The sequence below is a fragment of the Vicugna pacos genome, chromosome 28, assembly GCF_048564905.1.
Source record: "Vicugna pacos chromosome 28, VicPac4, whole genome shotgun sequence".
Taxonomy (NCBI): domain Eukaryota; kingdom Metazoa; phylum Chordata; class Mammalia; order Artiodactyla; family Camelidae; genus Vicugna; species Vicugna pacos.
In genome coordinates, this window is record NC_133014.1 from 7,059,021 (window position 1) to 7,080,291 (window position 21,271).

The 21,271-nt window shown below is 43.7% G+C and overlaps 1 protein-coding gene and 1 long non-coding RNA gene across 2 annotated transcripts in view; one reads left to right on the forward strand and one right to left on the reverse strand.

Moving 5' to 3' along the window:
* Positions 1-21,271, forward strand: part of AFF3 (ALF transcription elongation factor 3) — a 428,458-nt gene that overhangs the window by 401,183 nt on the left and 6,004 nt on the right. Inside the window, exons 19-24 of the mRNA XM_072951324.1 lie at positions 6,683-6,746; positions 9,284-9,420; positions 13,523-13,594; positions 15,655-15,748; positions 18,956-19,005; positions 19,158-19,381. Of these exons, the coding sequence (XP_072807425.1) occupies positions 6,683-6,746; positions 9,284-9,420; positions 13,523-13,594; positions 15,655-15,748; positions 18,956-19,005; positions 19,158-19,381 (641 nt within the window). The remainder of the gene's footprint in view (positions 1-6,682; positions 6,747-9,283; positions 9,421-13,522; positions 13,595-15,654; positions 15,749-18,955; positions 19,006-19,157; positions 19,382-21,271) is intronic.
* On the reverse strand, positions 2,656-3,498 carry LOC140689974 (uncharacterized). The gene is made up of 3 exons (XR_012065122.1): positions 3,344-3,498; positions 2,893-2,959; positions 2,656-2,711 (listed from the first exon to the last, which is right to left on the reverse strand). It is a non-coding gene; the product is annotated as an uncharacterized lncRNA (long non-coding RNA).

The window sequence follows — 21,271 nt, forward strand, 5'->3', positions numbered from 1 at the left end:
GGAGGCAGATGGAGCTGAACAGAATAACACTTCTTTTAAAAATGTGATCCAGGTCAGCTTGTTCTACAGGCTCAGTTTGGAGGCGGCGTGACTACACCTCCTCCTTGACTTTTAGCCGCGTGCGACATTCAGCTCGACAGCCACGGTTTTAAGGTGACACTTGTGCGATTACCAAACTTGTGAGAATTTATGTGCATGAATGACAGCACCCAATTCAACTCAAAGCCTAAAAATTGATCTTATTAGTGCAAAGCCCTGAGCCCTAGTCATAATTAGTGATGGGGGATTTCTTGGCCGGGGAAAACTGAGGGAACAACTGTGTCGTGAAGGCCTCGGTACAGAAGTCTGGGCAGAGCTGAGTGGGGAAACGCTTGGCCTCCATTTCCACCTGCCATATTGCTGAGCTGAGGAGCCAGAGAGGCCTGGTGCCAGCACTGCCTGCTGCTCCCAGAAGGATGTACTGTCTCTTGCCCACATTTCACGAGGAAGAGTCAGTCACGATCACATTCAGCCCAACCACCAAATGTCCCATCTGTCCCCATGGCACCAGTGACAGGGGCCCAGCTACTTAAACCTCCCGACCCTGAGGAAGGACTCCCTCGTGTGCGGGGCTGAAGCCGCAGCCTGTGAGATGTGGCTGGCGGGGCAGGAAGAGGGAGCTGGCATTTGTAATGTAATTATGCTCAGCAGCCTCATAGCTAAAAGGATTTTCATTTTATAGGGGATGAAAGATTCCTGTATGGAAAAGGTCGGATGATTTAGTCAAAGGACACCAATTATAATCCTGGAGTAGGTGACATTACATCACGGCAAAGCCCCCCACCCCCACCCCCACGGAGGGCTTGCTGTGGCCACTCTTCCCTCCCGAGGGGCTCCCCTTACCAGTCACTTCAAAGCTGGACCCCACTTTTCCTGATACACCATTAGCGTGCGTTTCTGGGTTTTTTTGTTGTTTGTTTGGGTTTTTTTTGATGGAGGTACTGGGGATTGAACCCAGGACCTCATGCATGCTGAGCACGCTGTCTGCCGCTGAGCTGTACCCACCATCCCAACCTTTCTATTCTTCACATGAAATTTTTTCCATTATGAAATCCCTCTCAGCCAGGTTTTTATTTCATTCTTACCAAAACCAAGAAAGAAAGAAAGAAAAAAAAAAGACTAGGCTGGAGGGTTGGAGGAAGCAGAGGGCAGGGACAAGGCCTTTCAGATGTCCCTGATGGAAATCTGATCTCTCTGCTCATTTTAAGGGCTTTGTGAAATTATTTTACCTTTAACATCACCCCCAGAGAAGAACCACAATCAAATTGATGAGTTTCCATTTCAACAGAAAGTTGCATATGATCGAATGACAAAAACCTGCCGCATTTAGCCTGTGCGTCCTGGAGAGCACGCGCTGTTTTCTGCTTGTGGCCAAGAGAGGAGGTGGCGCCTACAAGAGCCTGTCATGGCCTGCAAGACGCACGAAGAGGGTGACTAATGGCTCGTGCTTCTGAGAAGCCAGGGTCTGGGGATTGGGGGGGTCCCAGCCAACATCAAGGTTATGGAAACAAAAACTACATTTGAATCCCTGCTGCCTAAAAGCAGCCTTCCCTTGTCCTTCAGGAAGGGCTCACACAGCCAACAGCAGCCCCCCACCCCCGGGGTCCCTGGCTCCAAAGTGCTCTCATCTACAGCATTCGCTTCCTCAGTGCATTCAGAACCATCACTTAACTTCTTATGCGTTCGTCTTGGGGAAGAGAGTACCTCAAAGCTGGGGACACAGTTAACACCTCGGGGGCCCCTCCAATGACAAGCTAACAGGACATCGGATGACGAGTGTATTTGGTGTGCTGTCGCCTAGTTGTCTGATTTGGATTTCAACTTCCCTAAGAAAATTATCCCGATTTGTGCAGTGCCAAGGAACCTGTTTGTTCAGACACGTTGAGAGCTCTCATCCCTGCCAGTTTTCACAAAACAGGCCGGCTCTGCGGAGGGGTGCACGTTTCACAGAGGTAGGAATTACAGAAAGAAGCCTGCCAGCCTCTCCGTGGGACAGCGCTCAGCTCCATCTCAGCCACAAAGGAGAACAAAAAGCAAGGTTGCTCTAATACTCCCGTGCCAGAGGAAATATTAGGGTAGCTCAGACCCCGCTGGGGCTGAGAACCAAGGCCACGTGTGTGGGGGTGGGGGAGGGGGAGGGGGAGGTGGGTTCCCTCTGGATCAAGTGCTCAGATTGTTACTGTTGCCGAGAGCACTTGTAACAGAGGCACCTTGGCTAAGCTTCTGCCTTTAGATCCCTCTAGCCCCATTTCTGAAGAGCCCCAGATACCCGGTTAGTTACGTGGTAGTTACCTGCACTAGTTTAACTGAATTTTTATTAGGTTTCCTCCCGTATCATCATAAAATACCGTCGCTGTGAGAAACTCTGAAGAATGTTTTTATCAAAATGAAAAACTAAACTCTAGCTTTTCCATGTTAAAAAAAATATTCAATGAAAGATCTGTTTGAACACTGAGATCAGTAGATTTCAGTTTAGTGCCTTTGCTGTGTTATGTTCTGTAACTGCCACAAGGGTGACAATTTTACTTTCCTGCTGACATGAACGTTGCCGTCAGAGTGACGCCTTTGTGACAGCTCAGATCCACCGCCCGGCCGGACAGTCTGGGGGAGGTCCCATTGTCCCACTGCCTTTGTAATGATCTGCTCTTAAAAAGTGTGGCTCCAGAAATCACCTGAAAGAGAAAACAGGCAATTAGCAGGCACTCTTCAGGGACGGTAAAGTGAGCCTTCTGCTGGAGGCAGAGATGAGAATGCTGACGTGTGTGAGAAGGGCCCCGATGGTACATTTCCTCAGCGTCTCAGGTGACTATTGTAACTGCTGTGATGTAGTCGGAAAATAGATGTGTTACTTACCCACATACACTGTTGTGAGAGTTTGTGACTCCGCCTCGGTAGCAGGTTTAAAGAATCCATTTATATGCTGCAGAGAAAAACAGCATGGATTAAGGAGCCCATATTAGGAGTTAGGTGCCGCTGCCACCCCTAGGGGTAACTTAGAAGGGTCAGAAAAACTAAGATGCCTTGGCTGATCGCCAAGAGAATTCTTTCATGAAAACAAAATGCATTAAAAAAAAATGATGATCCGTGAGGGACGAAGTCTACGAAAAACAACAGGGCAAGAGAAAAATGACCAAACTCCTATATGAGCGTGGGGGACGGATAATGATGTGGAGAATTTCAGGTTGCCATGGAGATGTTCTCCGGCTCGATGGCTTCAAGGCTGCACCCCATCAGAAGCCACCTCTCCCTTCTAAGCTCGCAGTGAATGTGGTGGGGGGTGGGGGGTGGGGTGTCCGTCATTTACCTTCTCCTGTGCACCTAGAACTACAGGATGGAGAAGATCAAAGAGGTCTTCAGCAGGGCCGCCCGCTGAAAACGTTCCAGCTGCCAAATTGTACACATGCAGTGGCTGTAACGCAGCACAGCTCAGAAAGTCATTAAATAGACGGGAAGTGTAAATAGGAATTGGAATCCGAGCTCAGGAAAGACATAGGTGAGCATGGACCAGTTACCAAGAAGGCCTTATGGCCTGAGAACCTGGCTCAGAGTAAGCACTTCCTGAATGAGCAGAGAGGAGTGTCCCGGGGAGGAGAAGGCTGGGCAGGGCTTCCAAGACAGCAGTGGCTGTTAACAAGACGCGAGGAAACGCTCAGTGTGGCTGAGGGACGTGGTGAGGAGGTGGTAAGTTAGGAGGGTGGGGCCAGATTCTTGGGGACCTGCACTGAGATTTGACCTCATAGGCCCTGGAGATTGATTTGGGTCTGTGAGTAAGATGGTGATGTAATGAAAGCCATGGTATATAAACTTCGGTCAAGGGTTAAAGCTCGGGGGTAGACTGCGTGGAAGTGAAACTGGAGGCCCAGAGAGGTGGTGAGAGCCTAGATGTGGATGGGGGATGTGGTCACTGAGAAAAAGAAATGCTTGCAAGGAAGCATTCACAGCATTTGATAACAGAGGGGGAGGAATGGAAGGATAAACTCCTCTCCTAAACAGATAGTCCCCAGGACCCCGTCTGAAGCGCAGGAGTCAGATCTGGGTTTGGGCTAGAGGTAGGGTCTGGTCTTACACTTTGGGGCATTCAGCAAAAAGAAAAACCAATACTGCAGAGGACTTTAGGGCAGTGAAACTGTTCTGTATGATAGCGTAATGGTGGATTCATGCATTATACGTTTTTCAACACCCGTAGAACGTGTAACTCCAGGATTGAGCCCGAACGTAAACTCTGGACTTCGGGTGATAATGACACATCAGTGTAAGTTTCTCGGTTGTAACACATGTGCCGCTCTGGTGAGGGATGCTGGTAGTGAGGGAGGCCCATGTCCAAGCAGGAGGTATGTGGGAACTCTCTGTGCTTTCCACTTAACTTTTCTGTGACCCTAACATTGCTCAGAAAGATAAAGTAAGTCCATTAAAAAAAAGAACCACAACACAGGTAATGTAAATTGCTGGAGTTGGCATCAGAGACCCAGCAGAGAGCCAACATGTGTTCTGAGTGTTACCACCCTAAGTCACATGGACCCTGGTCGGATATAAGCTTTATTCAGCCAAAGGACAGAGAAGCAGAAACTAAGTTCACAAATCAACTTCTCGCCCACCTGGCAAGAGGAATTTAATTTTTAAGAGTGAAGACAAAGGGAGGAGGAGTGAGGCTCACGATGGGGAGGCATATACATTCATCTATGGGGAAGGGGCAGGGCTTTGTCAAGGCAGTGGGTGTCACCCCCTTTTTATCCTTTTTCGGTCCTTAATGTCTGGTCATGGCTGGTAGGTGTGTCACTTAATATGCTCATGTGGTAAAAGCAACATGTCGTGAGACTCGGGGTCTGGAGAGGTCAGATTCATCTCCATCTTGGTCCCAGCTGGTTCCATCTGGGGTTTTTTGTTGTTTCTTTGTTTGTAGCTTCCTTTCTTCTCTCCAGACCCTTTAACTTAAAGATCTATGTTAACTACTATTAAAGGTGAGGGTTGGAGGGTTTTGAGCAAAGACCTAGAGCATCTCTGGCCGCAGAAGGTCAATGTTTGACAAAGAAGAAGAACACAGCACGTAAAGGCAACTAAAAAGCCATACAAAGCGGAAGAAACGTGAACATCGTGCAAATGAACTAGAGAAGGAAGAGCTGGTTAGAGGAGGGGCTTCCTTTAAAGGAGACCTCAGGCCTCACCCAGCAGTGGAGACCCGTCAGGATGAATGGGAGGTTTCAGGCAGGAGGAATGGGGGAGGGACACGAGCCAGAGACCCAGCGCTTGATGACGCACAGTAGGGAAATCCCGCAGCCGTGTTCCTCGTTTCTTTGTTGGAAAAGTTAAATATTCCGGCGTGTTACCCCAGTCTTGCCGGTATTTTTATGGGGAAGAAGGGACAGAAACCAAGGTCTTTTCTAGCTGCAGTGATTTGTGACCCTGGAATCGAGTATTTGCTGGGATCCTGGTTTGTTTATTTGTTTGATCGATCGATTAAACCCATTTAAATGAGGACAGTAGTTTCGGGTTGTAATGTCATTGGCATGGTCTGTGTGATTTTTCTCAGCGCTTTGACCTCTTAGGATAAAAGGATGCTCTGACCATCTAATACTGCAGTAAGGAAGAAGACCCCGTTAGAATCTGAAAGGAGTCAGTTCAGAATAAGTGTGTTCAATGAGTTAAACAGTACATGATTAATATCACTACTTACGTCTTATCTCCCACTCAGGGGGTCCTGGCTTATGCTGGGTATGTATGAATAGGTCAGGTTTATTGATGACATAAAGACCCACAATTCAAAAAACAAGTTTGCTCTGATGGTACCTAAAGTGTGCAGATTTTTTTTTTTAAATGTATTGGAAGAAGTGTTCAAAGGCACTGTCTGATAAGTAGCGTAGTGTAACTTGCGGTCATTTCACACACTCAGATCAGTCTCTGGATGAATTACCTTCAGCTCCCAGCAGAGCTGGTGCCGGCCAGGGTTACCGCTTTAATAATGACATGTCTGGTGTTCATGTTTACCAGCTAGCTAATCAGAACCCCAGAGAATACTTGCCGTGTTTGCGTTATTACAAGGTAGACATCATTTTACAACTAACTTCATTACAACTGGAATGTAATCAGACAGCATTACCTCTTCTCACTGCAAAGCTTTAAAATAATTACACAGAGAGATACATACAACTTTAGGTACCATTTATGCATACACACAACACATTTCCATAAGGCTGCATAAAAACACTCACCCATACATATCCAGACAATTATTTTGAGGTATCTTTGCCATCTTTACATTAAAAAGGGATTGTTTTGTGTAAATATTGTGTGAAATAAGATTTTACACTTGCTCTTTCACCATGCAATAAATTTACCATGCAATAAAGAAATCTGATTCAGAAATTAGGCACCGGGGAATCCATGTTAAAATCACAGTAAATGTATATATTTATCTGCATGTATTGAGTGTATTCTGAATTGCTAACTTAAGAGAAATTATGACCTTTTACCTAGAGGCAGTAATTTGGAAATGCAAAAAAAAAAAAAACTGAAACAAAACAAAACAAAACTTGATTCCCTGTGAAGCCGAGTCTTGAAATTGTGCTTCAAGTTTGAGTGAAAGGAGAGACTGTCCTCTGAAGATCTCGTGCTTGCCCGATAATGTTTCCCATCTCTCTCCTCGTAGGCCACGCAGTGCAGATTATTTTATGCAAGAAGCTAAACGAATGAAGCATAAAGCAGATGCGATGGTAAGGCCTTTTCTCTCCAGATCCTTTCCTCCAAATTATGTCTGTACCGCAGCTTCATCACGGGGGCAGGATAGCTGGGGTAATTATAAAATCTATTATAAGGATGGCTGGGTCTGTTAAGTGGAGAAATGTTTATATAATCCAGTGCTCATCGCCCAATAAATTATGACCTCAACCAATGATGTCTGACTGGGAGGGAGCCCTCGGTAAACAGATATTTTCAATTTAGTCCTAAACTTTGAGTAGTAACCAGAGGCAGTGGAGTCAGGGGGTGGTAGTCTTTTTTTCCTTAAAAAACAAAACCAAACCAAAAAAAACACAAAAAAACAGAACACAGTTTGCATTTTTCTCCCTTGTTAGCCTGGCCAGCCCTTGGCTTGGTCCCAGGATCAAATCCCTTTTCAAAAAGATTTGTGTTCTTGTTGTGAATCTGCCCAAATGAGCACTTGCTCTGAAACCGGCAGCGCAGAAACTCTTATTCTGCCCCTAAGACTCCAGAGTTGCTGTGACTTGATGTTTTCAAAAAATAACTTTCCTGACTTGGATAATCTATTTTGGAAAGCTTGGAGCTTGCAGGCAAGAGATGGAAAACTTCTGTTTGTTTCTGGAAGAGATCACGTGGTAGTTCCATCCGACGATCTCGTCCGAAGGGATTCAACCCTACCTGGTCTCTCGCGTCCTGTTCCCTCCGGTGTTCAGGACTGAAATCAGGGTGCTGGAGATGAAAAAAGCGTTTCAAAGGACCTTCAGAGTATTATTCCAGGGTTGAAGATGCCGGAACCATAACCGCTTCCCTCCCCCCATGCAGCTGAGGTTGCCCATCAAGCATTTATTTGTACGAAGATCACCGCCTAGGTACACTGGCGTCCGGAGGAAATAACCATGGGGTATCAGAAAACAGACATGGAAAACAGGAGACAGTCCCTGTCCTCACAATCCCACAGTCCGATGGGGAGTTCTAGTCCCCTGAAAAGGCTGGTGCAGGGTCACATGGCACTTCAAAGCAGAAGGAAACTTCCTGCCTGAATCATCCAGGGTTCACCGGGATTCCTCACTCAGTCTCCTCGTGTCCAACCTGGCCTTTCCTCACGACAGTCTGCGCCACCTCTCAGCACAGTTCACTCCTGCCAGCCTGCGGGCCCTCTGCACCTGCAGATCCTCACGCTCACACCCGCGCAGCTCCTCACAGACACGCTGTCCCTCTCAGGCACACTCGCGCCCTCAGCATGCTTCCCCAGCTCAGCCAGGTCACACTGTTCCTTCCCACTGTCTGTCTCAGCCCCAGCCTCTGCAGCCCCCTCCCTCGCTGCCTCCTACCCTCTCTATCGCATTGGACTCCTTGCTCTGCATTTTGTTAGTTAATCGCAGACTGCCTTGCACCTTGAACTACCTCTGGTGAGGGCACAGTTTTTTCTCTCTAAATATATTGTCTATTCGTGGAAGGAGCTTTTGTGTGTCGAGTGCAAATCACACAGAATTGGCTACTTTAGAAAATGCTTGTTGGAAGAAATGACGTCCTCCATCTGAAAGCGTTGCCAAGAAATATTGCTCCTCTAGCCTCTTAGGTTTATAAGCTGGTTGAAATTTTGATGTGCTCACGCAGGGGTTTTGCTCCACATTTCTGTTTCCTAAGGTATCATGACAAATGAGAGGGTTTTTTCTTTTAAGAAGCGAGACTTAGATTAGTGGTTAAGAGTATGTGTAATTCTGTGTTGACTGATGAATGAGTGTTTGAAAACGGAGGAGATTACGCCATCCAAGCTCAGAACGTGTCATTAACCACCAAGAGTAACAGTGTGTGGAGCGACGAACCTGATGTATGAGTTTAGATTTATGAGAACCCAAGAATGCAAAGCTGATGCTTGGTTATCCAAGCTGATACGGGGAAAGGTTAACATAAATTTAGACGACCTAGAAAAATCACTTTTTATTAATTTTCAATGATGTGTCCCTCGAGCTGAAATCACGCCTGGAGATTTACCTACTTTCCCGTCCTCTCCTCGTTCTCACCCTTAAGTGAGCGCCTAAGTGTCAACAAAACAACTGAAAAATACACAAGGCAAGGGAGGCGTGGAGATGTAAATGTCACAGTGTAAAATGTGATCACCAAGGCCTGAGACCACCCCGGTGGGAGTTTACCAAAAAAGGGTGAGGACTCTTACGTGGAATCAGACCTGTCACCTCTATGTCTTGAGCACAGCAGGGAGGGGCAAGGAGTGAGGCTGACAGACCATCAGGAGTTAGAACGAGAAGAAAAGAAATGAAAGCAGCCCTGAAGTTCTGCGCGATTCTGATTGGCGGTTGAGTTCTGGATCTGGTGTCCTTCTGCATAACTTGCACTCACTTCCTCTAAACCAGGAGGAATTTGTGACAGTAATTAGAGGAGGGAGTATCCTGTGTCTGTCTCCTCTCGGGCCCCATTCGCAGGGATTTGGAGCTTGAAAGTCAGGTTTCTCAAATGCAGCGTGTAGATCATGGGGCAATGCTGTTTAGCAGACTGTTCTGAAGGAGGACCCTGTGTTGACTCTGTTGATCAGGTGGAAAAGTTTGGAAAGGCCCTGAACTACGCAGAAGCAGCCTTGTCGTTCATCGAGTGTGGAAACGCCATGGAGCAAGGCCCCATGGAATCCAAGTCTCCCTACACAATGTACTCGGAGACGGTGGAGCTCATCAGGTACGCGCTGCTGCCGCACGTTCTTGCTCGGGGGCTCCTGGGGGTGCGGGGGGAGGGAGAAATGGACCTAAGTACCGTGAGCCCAGAAAAGAATGTCAGTCTGCGCCATCCGCCACCGAGAACCCATGTTCATCCCGCAAGTAAGAATGGATGGTTTTGCAAGGCATTTTTACCTAGCCTGCCTCCTTTGCTCTCCGTGTGAGCAAGCGGGGCAGCTCCTCTGAGCCCAGTGGCTGCAGGAAGGAAGTTGGGTCTGAGTCTGATGTGACCTGCCTGTTCCTCCCAGCTGGGAGGTGGTAGATTTTGAACTCATTCCACCTCCATGCTGCTTTTTGAAAAATCTGATTCAGGTTGGTGTCATCTAAATCCTAGCTCCATCAGCAAGTGATTCAGGAGTATTTAATGAAAGGGAAGAAGATTCATGGGGGATTTGGGGAAAGGAAATCCATCCTAGGATACACTCACTCTCTCAAAAGGTACTGGTGGTTTTTGGATGCAAGGCTGGACATGAGGACCACCCCCAGGGTGCAGTCATGTCACGTGAGCAGAGGCAGGATTCCAGACAGGGGCGCATTGAGGGTCTGGATGGGAGACTCTTGTCCTCCACAATGTGCCCTGAGAAGGCACATCCTTGACGTCCACTTAACAAACCATTAAGGGAATTTCATCCATTAACCCTACTGAGAACCTTCGTCATCTGTTTTATGTCTTTAGCCGGTTCAGCTGCTTGGGATAACGTCTGATACCCATTATGTGATGTAATTCTTCCCAAAACTAATTCTTCCCAAAACTAATTTTCTAATTCTGGGCTTCTATGCAACCTAAGAGTAGATATTTCTTTTACCATGCCCCAGTATTCCAGTTCGAAGATTGCTAATCATCCTGGGTTAAACCTTCTTGGTATGCGCTGGCCCAAATTTGCCCCTGGGTGGTTTGCACCACTCTCCTCCGGTGAACGGTGAAGGATGACAGGCTTGAAACTGACATCCCAGCAGCAAGAACACATCATCCTAGAAAAGCGCTTCTCAAGAATGTTTTGAAAATCAACACTGTCCAGCCATTTTTTTAATTAAAATATTTCTACTATACCAATGTATTGGTGATTCCTTCATACTGTTTTCTCATGTGGTGCAATATTTTGGGCAGTAAAGAAATCACCAGAGTTTAAAAATAAAACTTAAAATTACTTTAAGAGATCCTAGATTGTCACATTTCTTCCTTAGAATAGAGCACTGACTCAGATGCCCACAGGCAGGCAAGGAAGAAAATGGGTAGGACTGGACAGGAACAAAATAGTAAGGTGTCCTGGAACATGAGTGCGTTGAACACAGGGATTGCTTTGTTTTTTGTCTGATCTGTTGATTCATGTGTTCAAAATTCCTGGAAGAGTTCCTGGAACATAGTACATACTCAGTGAATATTTGAGGAAGGAACAGATAAGCAAGTCACAGGGCTGTGGTGAACTGGAGTATGCATGGCCTGCTTAAAGGCATTCAGATTTTAAAAAGCAAAGAAACAAACACATCCGAAGAACAGTGAAAGCCGGATGCCAGTCAAATACAGCTGGAGGTGCCGGTGTGCACACCTGCTCTGCACCAGAGATGAGACTGGTGTCAGTGACTTTGTCTGGGTGGAGAACACAATCCATTTTCTAGATGATTGAATAGAATCCCTTAAGCTACTCAGAAAATTAAGATACAAAGAGTGTGTCTGAGTTAGAAAATAGCTTTAATCTACCACTTAATTCTGCATGTTGCCCACCAGGTTTGAAACTCCCCTCCCCGCTGAGAGACACAGGGGAGCCAGGAGCACTGGTGAGGTGGATCTTGTGACAGGTGTCCAGCTTAGAATATGCTGTTTGTCCTGGTGGGCAAGAGAATTCCTTTCTCCACCAAGGGACACCAAGTGACTGGGAGACACTGGCAAGTGGATCCCTGCTACCGCAAATCAAAACTGCACCACAAAGGCTCTGAAAAGTAAATTGTAGTTGGAACCACAGCCCACGAAAGTAGGCTGGGACTTGCCTGCTAAACCTAAATGGAGTGACTTCCTTTTAAAAGAAAAGACTTAAGCAGGGCCCAGGGTCTCCTAACATGGCAGACAAAATGTCCAAGATACAGTAGAAACTCACGCATCACACCAAGAAGCAAGAAAATCATAACTGAAATGAGAAAAGGCAGTCAGTTGACGCAGTGATCAGGATGAGTCATGCTGGAATTATCTGACAAGGATGTTTAAGTAGCCATCAAAAAATGCTTCAACAAACAATTACAGATTCTCTTGAAACAAACAAAAAAATTAGAATCTTGGCAAAGAAATGAAGGTTTTTTTTAAAAAAGTGAACCAAATGAAAATTATAGAACTGAAGAATATAACCCCCCCAAAAAAAGTGGATAGAGCCTCAAGCACAGTGACAGTGGGGCCAACATGTCATCATTGTTGGAGTCCCAGAGGGAGGGAGTAGGACTGAACGATTTCTTGAAGAAGTAACGGCTGAAACTCACCAAATTTGGCAAAAGCCATAAACCTACAAGAAGCTGAGAAAAAGCCCAAGTAGCGTAAACCCAAGGCAGTGCATGCTGAGACACCTCAAAACTACATTTCTGAAAACGAAAAACGAAGAAAAAAAAATATTCTGAACGCATCCAGAGAGGATCGACCCATTATCCATAGGGGAACATCAATCCAAACAACAGCAGACTTCTCATCTGAAAGTGTGGAAGCCGGAAGGGAGTGGCACGACGCTTTCCCAGAGCTGAAAGCAAAAGTGGTCAAACTGAATTCCAAATTCAGTGAGACTGCGTTTTTTAGAAATGAACAGGAAGTAAAAATATTCTCAGACTAAGTAAAACTTAAAGTCTTCGTTTCTAACAGACCTACCTTGAAAGATTGGCTAAAGGAAGTTTCTCAGATGGAAAGGAATTGACCAAAGAAGAAATCCTAGAGCAACAGGAAGGAAAGAAGAAGAACTTAAGAGCAGAACTATGTCTACATGCCCTAAACTCTCCTCCTCATGAGTTTTATAAATCATAGTCAATGATTGAAACAAAAATTATACCACCATCTGATACAAAGGACAATGTTATTTAAAAGCAGGGACGTGGAAGGACAGCCTCCACGTTTCAGAGAAGTAGAAAATGTTGATAGCAGTCGATTGTGATAAGCCACATACGTATATCGTGACACCCAGAGCAACCACTGTGAAACCGGTGCAGAGATACACTCAGAAACACTACACATCCGCACGCTGTGGAGACAGTGTAATATCACCATCACTTCTTGAGGAGTTTGCAACAAGCCAGCCCCACTGTGCCAAGAACTTTGCAAACACTATCGCAGTTAACCCTTACAGCAGTGCTGTGTGATCTGAAGTTTATAAGTAAGGAAATGGAGGCTTAACGATGTTCATTGGTCTAAACTCTCACAAGTAATAAGTGGCCAGCGTGGGATTTGCACCCAGGGCTCCCTGAGCATCCCACATTCTGCCTCAGCTCTCTCTAAGAGAGCAGGTAACTTGGTATATTATTGGAGAAAGGAATGGCTGCCATCCCCTGGTTCACAGAAATAAGTGAAATTGAGTGAAGTTCATAAAATCCACTAGTTTTGTACCCAGGACAGTTACACCACTGTCAAAGTGAGAGTTCCATAACAATAAAAAAAAGGTGGGGGGTGTAAATCCAAGCATTCATCTGAGTTCAAGAAATAAACGTTTTTCTGGAGGTTGGCCTGGGAGGATTGAACTTGGCCTCTGCCTTGTCAGCCACTCAGCCACAAATCACAATTTGTGAAAATGGAAGTGTCACTGCATCTGTGGATGCTGGTGGAACCGATACCACTCTTGGCGGTCCGTAGCATTTGAACTTGTGTTGTTAAAGGGCAGAAAGTAGCTAGACGGTCATAAAAGCCATTTCGTTCCAGTCATCACAGTAATATAACGCTTAGGGGAAACAGGGCAGCCTCAGCTGGCTTTTAAGAAAGAATTATCAGCAAGCACGATGAAAAACGAAGTATTGGGCAGAGAGAACTTCCATCATAGAAGATGCTCTATTGTCAATAAGAAAGCTTTTTTTCTTGGTTTTCTTTTACTTTTTTTTTTTCAAAGGTATGCTATGAGACTAAAAACCCACTCAGGCCCCAGCGCCACACCAGAGGATAAACAGTTGGCTGCATTGTGGTGAGTGTATCCTGTCAGCTTAAAAGAGCCTCCCCAGCCTTGCACAGCTTCAATGGCAAACCCGGTGCCGAAAGGCATAACATTTCACTAGTGCCTCCTAATGTGCCAAACCAAAGGCAATTGTGATGGTGGCCAGGGAGAGCCCGCACCCTGCTGTGCCATGTGTGAGGTGAATTCACAGCACTTGGACATCAACAAGTCCATTGCACAAGGACACATTCCTGTGTGTGTGTGTGTGTGTCTGTGTCTGTGTCTGTGTCTGTGCCTTCACTTTAAAGTCAGGTAGGTCTGTGTTTTAATCATTTGAGTGTGAGTGATGCCACAAGTAATCTCTTGTGTTTATTAACATTTTAGACACAATCAGAATGCTCCCTCTGTCTCTTCACCTATTAGTGTGACTGATCAAAATGGTGCATTCAAGTTCTCAACACATTAAACTGAAGAGCAGTTCATTCCACTCTGATAATAAAAGCATTTTTAAAATGTTAATCAAGGGATGGGGGCATAGGCGTGGTAGAGCGCATGCTTAGTATGCACGAGGTCCTGGGTTCAACCCCCAGTCTCACCATTAAAAAAATCAATCAATAAATAAGCAAACAAACCTAATTACCTCCCTTCCCCCCCAGAAAAGAAAACAACCACACACACAAAAAAAAAAACACTGGAGAAAATCAGTGAAACCAAAAGTTGGCTCTTTGAAAGGAACAACAAAAATTAAGAGAACAATATGAAAAGGAATATCATGTATATATGAAAAGGAACATATGTATGTATATGTATGATTGAAACATGCTATACACCAGAAATTGATAGAACATTGTCAAGTGACAATATTTCAGTGAAAAAAATTTTTAAAGGAAACCAATAATAATTCCATTTTATAGTAGCTTCAAATATAAAATATTTAGAAGTAAATTTAGCAGAAGTACAGGCAAGACTTGTGTACTAAAAAGTACCCCCAAAAAAGGTAATCAACATGTGATAGGTTTTTTTCTATAATGGTGACGATGATCACGATTATGTGGTTATAATAATCGTCCCCGTTACGTCTCCCCAAGACCCCTCAGCCCACTCCTCACATCACACCTCTCCACCTGCGGCAGCTCACCCTCCCCTCCGACGGCTCACCCTCCCCTCTAGATCCTGATCTGCAAGTTAGAGAATCGAATCTCAAACTAATGATAATGATAACATACACAGGAGAGAAGGTCTCAGGTAGTGTTGTGTCATCCCATCTTCTGCAGCGTGTTGTGCTAAGAAGAGACGGTTACATTGTGTTCGGTGTGTTTCTCACTGGTCCACACCGAAGCTGAGTCAGCAGCTCATGATGAGTGAGAAGCACCAGGGAAAAGAGGATGTGTCTCTGGAAATGCTTTCTGAGTGCTCTTTACAAACTTTACGTTTGTAATTCATATTAGGATTGATAAATTAACAATGCTTAGTCAACATTACATAAGATAGGATACTAATATGTAAATAACAAATATATGAACTGTAAAAAGAATAGCTTTGTATTGTTTATAAAACACATTCATATCTATTACTTTATTTGAACTAATTATGTATAGTCCAGTCAAATAGTTTAAAAGTGAAGGGAATAAAAACAGGTGGAAGGACTGGCTATTCTTTGAGCAAAGCCACTGCGGCAGGTCCAGGGTGTGGGAGGGAAGTCAGAGGAAGGCAACTTTGCCCTGAAATTCATCTGGAAACCCGCTCCCTCATGCCTCTCATGGGGAGAGACTGCCCCCTCGTGGTGGAAAAGGAAATGGCCAGCCCCTCGGCCCCAACAAAGAACCCATAAAGCTGCTTTATTAATTCACATTTATATTCTTTATTTATTCACATTTATATATGTGAAGTGACATCTGTATGGAGTAACTCCATGAAATTTTGGAATAATATTGAATAAAAAGGAAAGTCAGATATGTATGTGTAGAAATATTTAATAGGTATATAACCATGATACAAACATTAAGTGCGCTGGAACAAATTTTTTTTAAGTCTTGTTTGCATCGGACGCACTAATACTTTCGGGGCCTCTTTCTCATTTTGTGCTGCAGTTACCGATGCCTGGCCCTCCTGTACTGGCGGATGTTTCGACTCAAAAGGGATCATGCTGTAAAGTATTCCAAAGCACTTATCGACTATTTTAAGGTACGGTTTGGCTAACGGGCCAGGTGTGGTACCCAGTTGTCTCCCTGTCAAGGACATTTCTAAGGTAGACTCTATTGCTTTGGGGGTCATACAGGAGCCCTCTGATGTCCACACTAACCCCACCTATGACATCCCCGTGGTGTTCAGAGCTCAGAGAATGGCCTCAAAAGCCCATCTCATTTACCCCCTTGCCTGTGTCCAAGTATTTTTATAGCCTCCAGAGAAAGAAAGTCTTGTTACCCATCCCAGGGTCCTAGGAAATCCGTCTTTCTAGCTAACACAAATTCCTCATGTTCACTTAAATCTTCCCCTTAGAAGTAACAGCTCAGAATTCCCTCTTCGCTATCTCCAGTAGCTAATTTAATTTTTAATAAAGGTGTTATTTTAAATGATAAGAAATGGCTTGTTAGAACCCAGGGGCAGTAGGACAGTGGCCATGTGCACACGTAAGGGTAGAGTCGGAAACCATGCTAACGTTTATCTGTCTCGGGGGGTGAGAGCATTTTCACTGGGAGAATGAGAAAAGGAAAAAGAAAGAAAGAAAACCTTTGACGTACTGTGATGAAGTGGACCTGAAGTAATCATTCATTTGAGGTTTCTGGGCCTCTTCTCTGTCCATTCGTCTGTAGAAATAAGAAATTACACCACCTCTGCTTCAACCAACCCTTTGTCAGATACACAACCATCATTTTAGATCCTTTAATCCCCAAGCTCCACTTCTTGGAGATGATCTCTGGTGACCTGGCTCTGCTTGGGGTCCTGTGGGCTGTGTCCATCCAGCAAGCCACCTCCTTCCTGGTCTTGCACGTAGAGTAAGCAGGTGCTAAGCCAAGGAGGTAGGAGGTAGCTATATCGGCCCATCAACCATTGTGTGTCATAATGACATAATGACGCTAAGCCTTTCCCTTTATGTTGGGCACCTAAGGTCAAGAGAAGTAGTTTTCAAAAATGTAGACTCTGAGAGCAAGTACTGAAGAGAGTTATCCCAGGCAAGAAAAACGCTTGACACCATTTACAATAGCCAAGACATGGAAACAACCCAAATGTCCATCGACAGATGACTGGGTAAAGAAGTTGTGATATATTTATACAATGGAATACTACTCAGCCATAAGAAAGAATAAAATAATGCCATTTGCAGCAACATGGATGGACCTGCAGATCATCATTCTAAGTGAAGTAAGCCAAAAAGAAAAAGAAAAATACCATATAATATCACTTACATGTGGAATCTAAAAAAAAAAAACTTACTTACAAAATAGAAACAGACTCACAGACATAGAAAGCAAACTTATGGTTACCAGGGGGTAAAGGGGTTGGGAAAGGATAAACTGGGATTTCAAGATTTGCAGATACTAACTACTATATAAAATAGATCGAGTTTCTTCTGTATAACACAGGGAAGTATATTTAATATCTTGTAGTAACCTATAATGGAAAAGAATATGAAAACAAATACATGTGTGTATATGTATGAGACATTATGCTGTACACCAGAAATTGACACAACATTGTAAACTGATAATACTTCAATTAAAAATAAATAAAAAATGAAAAATGAGAAACACTTGAATAAAGAAGGACTCTGAACTTGGGATTAACAGATAGACATTACTATATATAAAATAGATAAACAACAAGGACCTACTGTATAGCACAGGGAACTATATTCAATTTTTTATAATAACATATAATCTGAAGTATATATATGTGTGTGTATAACTGAATTGCTTTGCTGCTGTATACCTGAAATTCACATTGTAAATTAACTACACTTCTATAAAAAATAAATATAAATATATATAAATATATATATATTAAATTACTCAGAATGAACAGATAATACAGCTTAAAAATCAGAGCTTCCCCTCCAGAAGTTAGTGGTAGTTATCCTTAATCGAAGGCTATTTAAATGCTACTTAAAGTACAGAGATTATGAAACCTTTAGGAGACAATGATAATTTGTCCATAAAAAAATGAGTTTTATCAGTACAGCTGGCTCTAAGAAAAAGGACTTTGTCCACCCATGCTTTTTTTAAGTCCCAGGGCTTTAGTGACAGTGGAAGAGGCCTGAAGGCAATTTTGCAAAATTGCCACATATAAGGCCATTTCTTACCATTTTGATAACACCTCCGCTAAAAACTAAAATCAGTCACCTCTTCATAAAGTTCTTTGTAACCAGAAGAAACACTTTGTCTCTGGAGAACCAGGCTGGAGCTATTTTCTTGTCTCTGAAAGGGAGAATTCACATCAGCATTATAAAGACCATTTTTCCCTTAACGGCCTCATAGACTGATGTCCAAGAAAGCAGAATTGGGCTCACAGAGAGGAAATCTATCTGTACACTTAGCAACTTTCCTTGCCAAAGGCAGAACTCGTCTTTTAAATGCCTGGTGCAAACAACTGGCTCTTGCTACATACCCTCAATTGAAATATTCAAATAAATCAGAATTTTTGAATTCTCTGTCTGTTAAGGAAATCCTTTTTAATCTGTCCTTTCAGAAATATTCGAGAGCAACTTCCTTTAAGAGAAATACTTTTAAGCTTCATAAGTTAAAATGATGACAATCGATGTCTCATATATTTTCGGGCATTCAAAGCATACGGACTGGGGGAGGGTATAGCTCAGTGGTGGAGTGAGTGCCTAGCAAGCACGAGGTCCTGGATTCGAGTCCCAGTACCTCCATTAAATAAATAAATACAACCTAATCCCCCCCCAAAAAAATAACTAGAAAATAAAAAGTACCATTTTCTTTAAAGTATACCAACAGTTTCTGCAATTCTGCATTGGTTTTAATTTAAATATAAGTTGTTCTTAGTGTGTATACGAAGGGGAGGGAAGGTTCCTACTCTTTTTTCCTTTTCAGAAAAAATAAGCTGGTTTGAGGTTTTGTTGTTTGTTTGTTTTTTAATTAGGCTGATTTAAGATTCAGCAGACCCTCAGGATTGTGATTGAATTTGGTGCATAAAATCTGAGGCTGTGGGGTGAGCTCCTCATTTTAGGCCATGCAGCTGCCCCCCGCTGTCTACCAGAGAGGGGGCCAAGAGCCCAGTAATTATAACTTCCCAGGGCCAGTTTCTGTGAATCTGCATTTTATCTACAATGTCTGTCATCCCTCTCTCAGCTGTCACTTGAGAACATGTTACTGTCAGCTGTTTAAACTCAAGCAGAGGATACTCACCATCAATGTTCTTATTTTCCTGCAGAATTCATCTAAAGCTGCCCAAGCCCCGTCTCCGTGGGGGGCCAGTGGAAAGTAAGTGCGTTTTTCCAGCGTGAAGGTGATGAGTGAGATGTCTGCATGAGGCTGGGTGACGTGCTTCTCTGCTTACAGTCCCCTGAGGGGCTGCCCTCCCTCACCTGGTACCAACCTGTCCACTCTTGTTCTCCTACGCCCTCCCCTTCCAGGAGCACGGGAACCCCGTCCCCCATGTCTCCCAACCCCTCGCCCACCAACTCTGTGGGATCTCAGGGGAGCCTCTCCAACGCCAGTGCCCTGTCCCCCTCAACCATCGTCAGCATCCCACAGCGCATCCACCAGATGGCCGCCAATCACGTCAGCATCACCAACAGCATCCTCCACAGCTACGACTACTGGGAGATGGCAGACAGCCTGGCCAAGGAGAACAGAGGTGGGTGTGCCGCCGGGGAGCGCGTGCGCGGCTCAGCCGCAGCGCGGGGAGACCGCCTGACCCTTTCGCATCACTGCCAAGCGTTCGTCATTTACCCAAGAAGAAATAGTAGATGCTGTCACCTACTGTGTGAAACCTCTCCTGACCTCTCCCCTCACTCAGGGCCTCCTGTGCTCTTACGTACCTTCATTTTCACTGTGGGAAAGATCAGAGGAGGTGGAGGTGGAGATGATATCAGTACCAATGATACAGACACACATCACATACACAGACAGACCCACAGATGTTTTTCCCTTCAGACAGTGAGCTCCGTGAAGTTGGGATTGCATTTTACTCAATTTTGTATTCCGAAGACCTGCACAGTGCCTGGAACACAGGCGGGGCTCTAAAACACAGGGTGAATTAATTAACTAATGGCAATGAATGTTACTAGCTATGTAAGAGATAGCTGCTTACAACTGAAAAAAATGTTTAATAGGTAAGCGATATTTCTTTTTTATTGAGGTTTAAGTTGCTATATAATATTGTATAAGTTATAGGTGTACAATATAGTAATTCACAGTTGTAAGTGTTACACTCCATTTATAGTTATTAAAACATATTGGCTGTTTCCCCGTGTTGTACAATATGTCTTTGAGCTTGTTTTATACCTAATAGTTTGTACCCCTTAATCCCCTACCCTTATTATAATGACCCTCTCCCCTTCCCTTTCCCTACTGTTGGTAGGAATGTAAATTGATGCAGCCACTCTGGAAAACAGTATGGAGGTTTCTCAACAAAACCAAAAACAGACTTACCATATGTTCCAGCAATTCCACTCCTGGGTATATATACCCAAAAAAACCCCTGAAACACTAATTTGAAAAGATACATATACCTCAATGTTCATAACAGCATTATTTACAGTTGCCAAAATATGGGAGCAGTCTAAGTGTCCATCAACAGATGAATGGATAAAGAAGATGTGTGTATATACACATATATATACATATATACACACACACACATAATGGAATACTACTCAGCATAAAAAAAATAAAATGTTGCCATTTGCAGCAACATGGATGGACTTGGAGGGCTTTATACTAAGTGAAATAAGTCAGATAAAGACAAATACTCTATATTCTTTTAAAATAATGTTTATTTTTACTGATTATAAAAGGAATGCATGTAAACTGTGGCTAAATTTGTAAAGTATCAAAAACTGTAGGATAAACTTTTTTCAATTGTCAGTAATCTTATCACCAAGAAATCATTGCTGTTAACATTCTACAGAAATTTCTTCTGGTCTTCTCCAAACATGCATGATTTTTACCAAAATAATATCGTAGTATATATACAGTTTTACATCCTGTCTTTTTTTTTATTTTCATTTTACATTATATCAGGCATCTTCTCATGTCATTAACTAGTTCAAAAACACCCTTCATGATGGTTCTGTGATACTGTCATGTGGTGGTTATGCAGTCTTAGGGGATCATGATTTCCCAAACCATTCCCCTATTGTTGGACATCTATGTTACTTACTATTTTTTTCCACTGGTACAAATAATGTTACGATAAATATCCTAATATAAATCATTCTTCATATTTCTGATTATTTTCATAGGAGTGAGTAGTAGAAATAGAATCAGGGGGTCAACATGTATAGATTCTTTCAAGCTATATATTGGTATATATTGTTAACTTTCTCCCAGATTATACCAGTTCACTACTCTTTCTCTAGTCATGGGCAAGAGTGTAAAGCTGAGCTCGCTTTCAAGTCATTAAATGCAAATTTTGTTCCCATGGTAGCGTAAGCCTCTGCAGCTGAGACCAGGATGTCTGTGATGAGGTACGGAATTTATGGCACAAGTAGGCAGATGGGTCCTGAGGACATGAAATTGATCA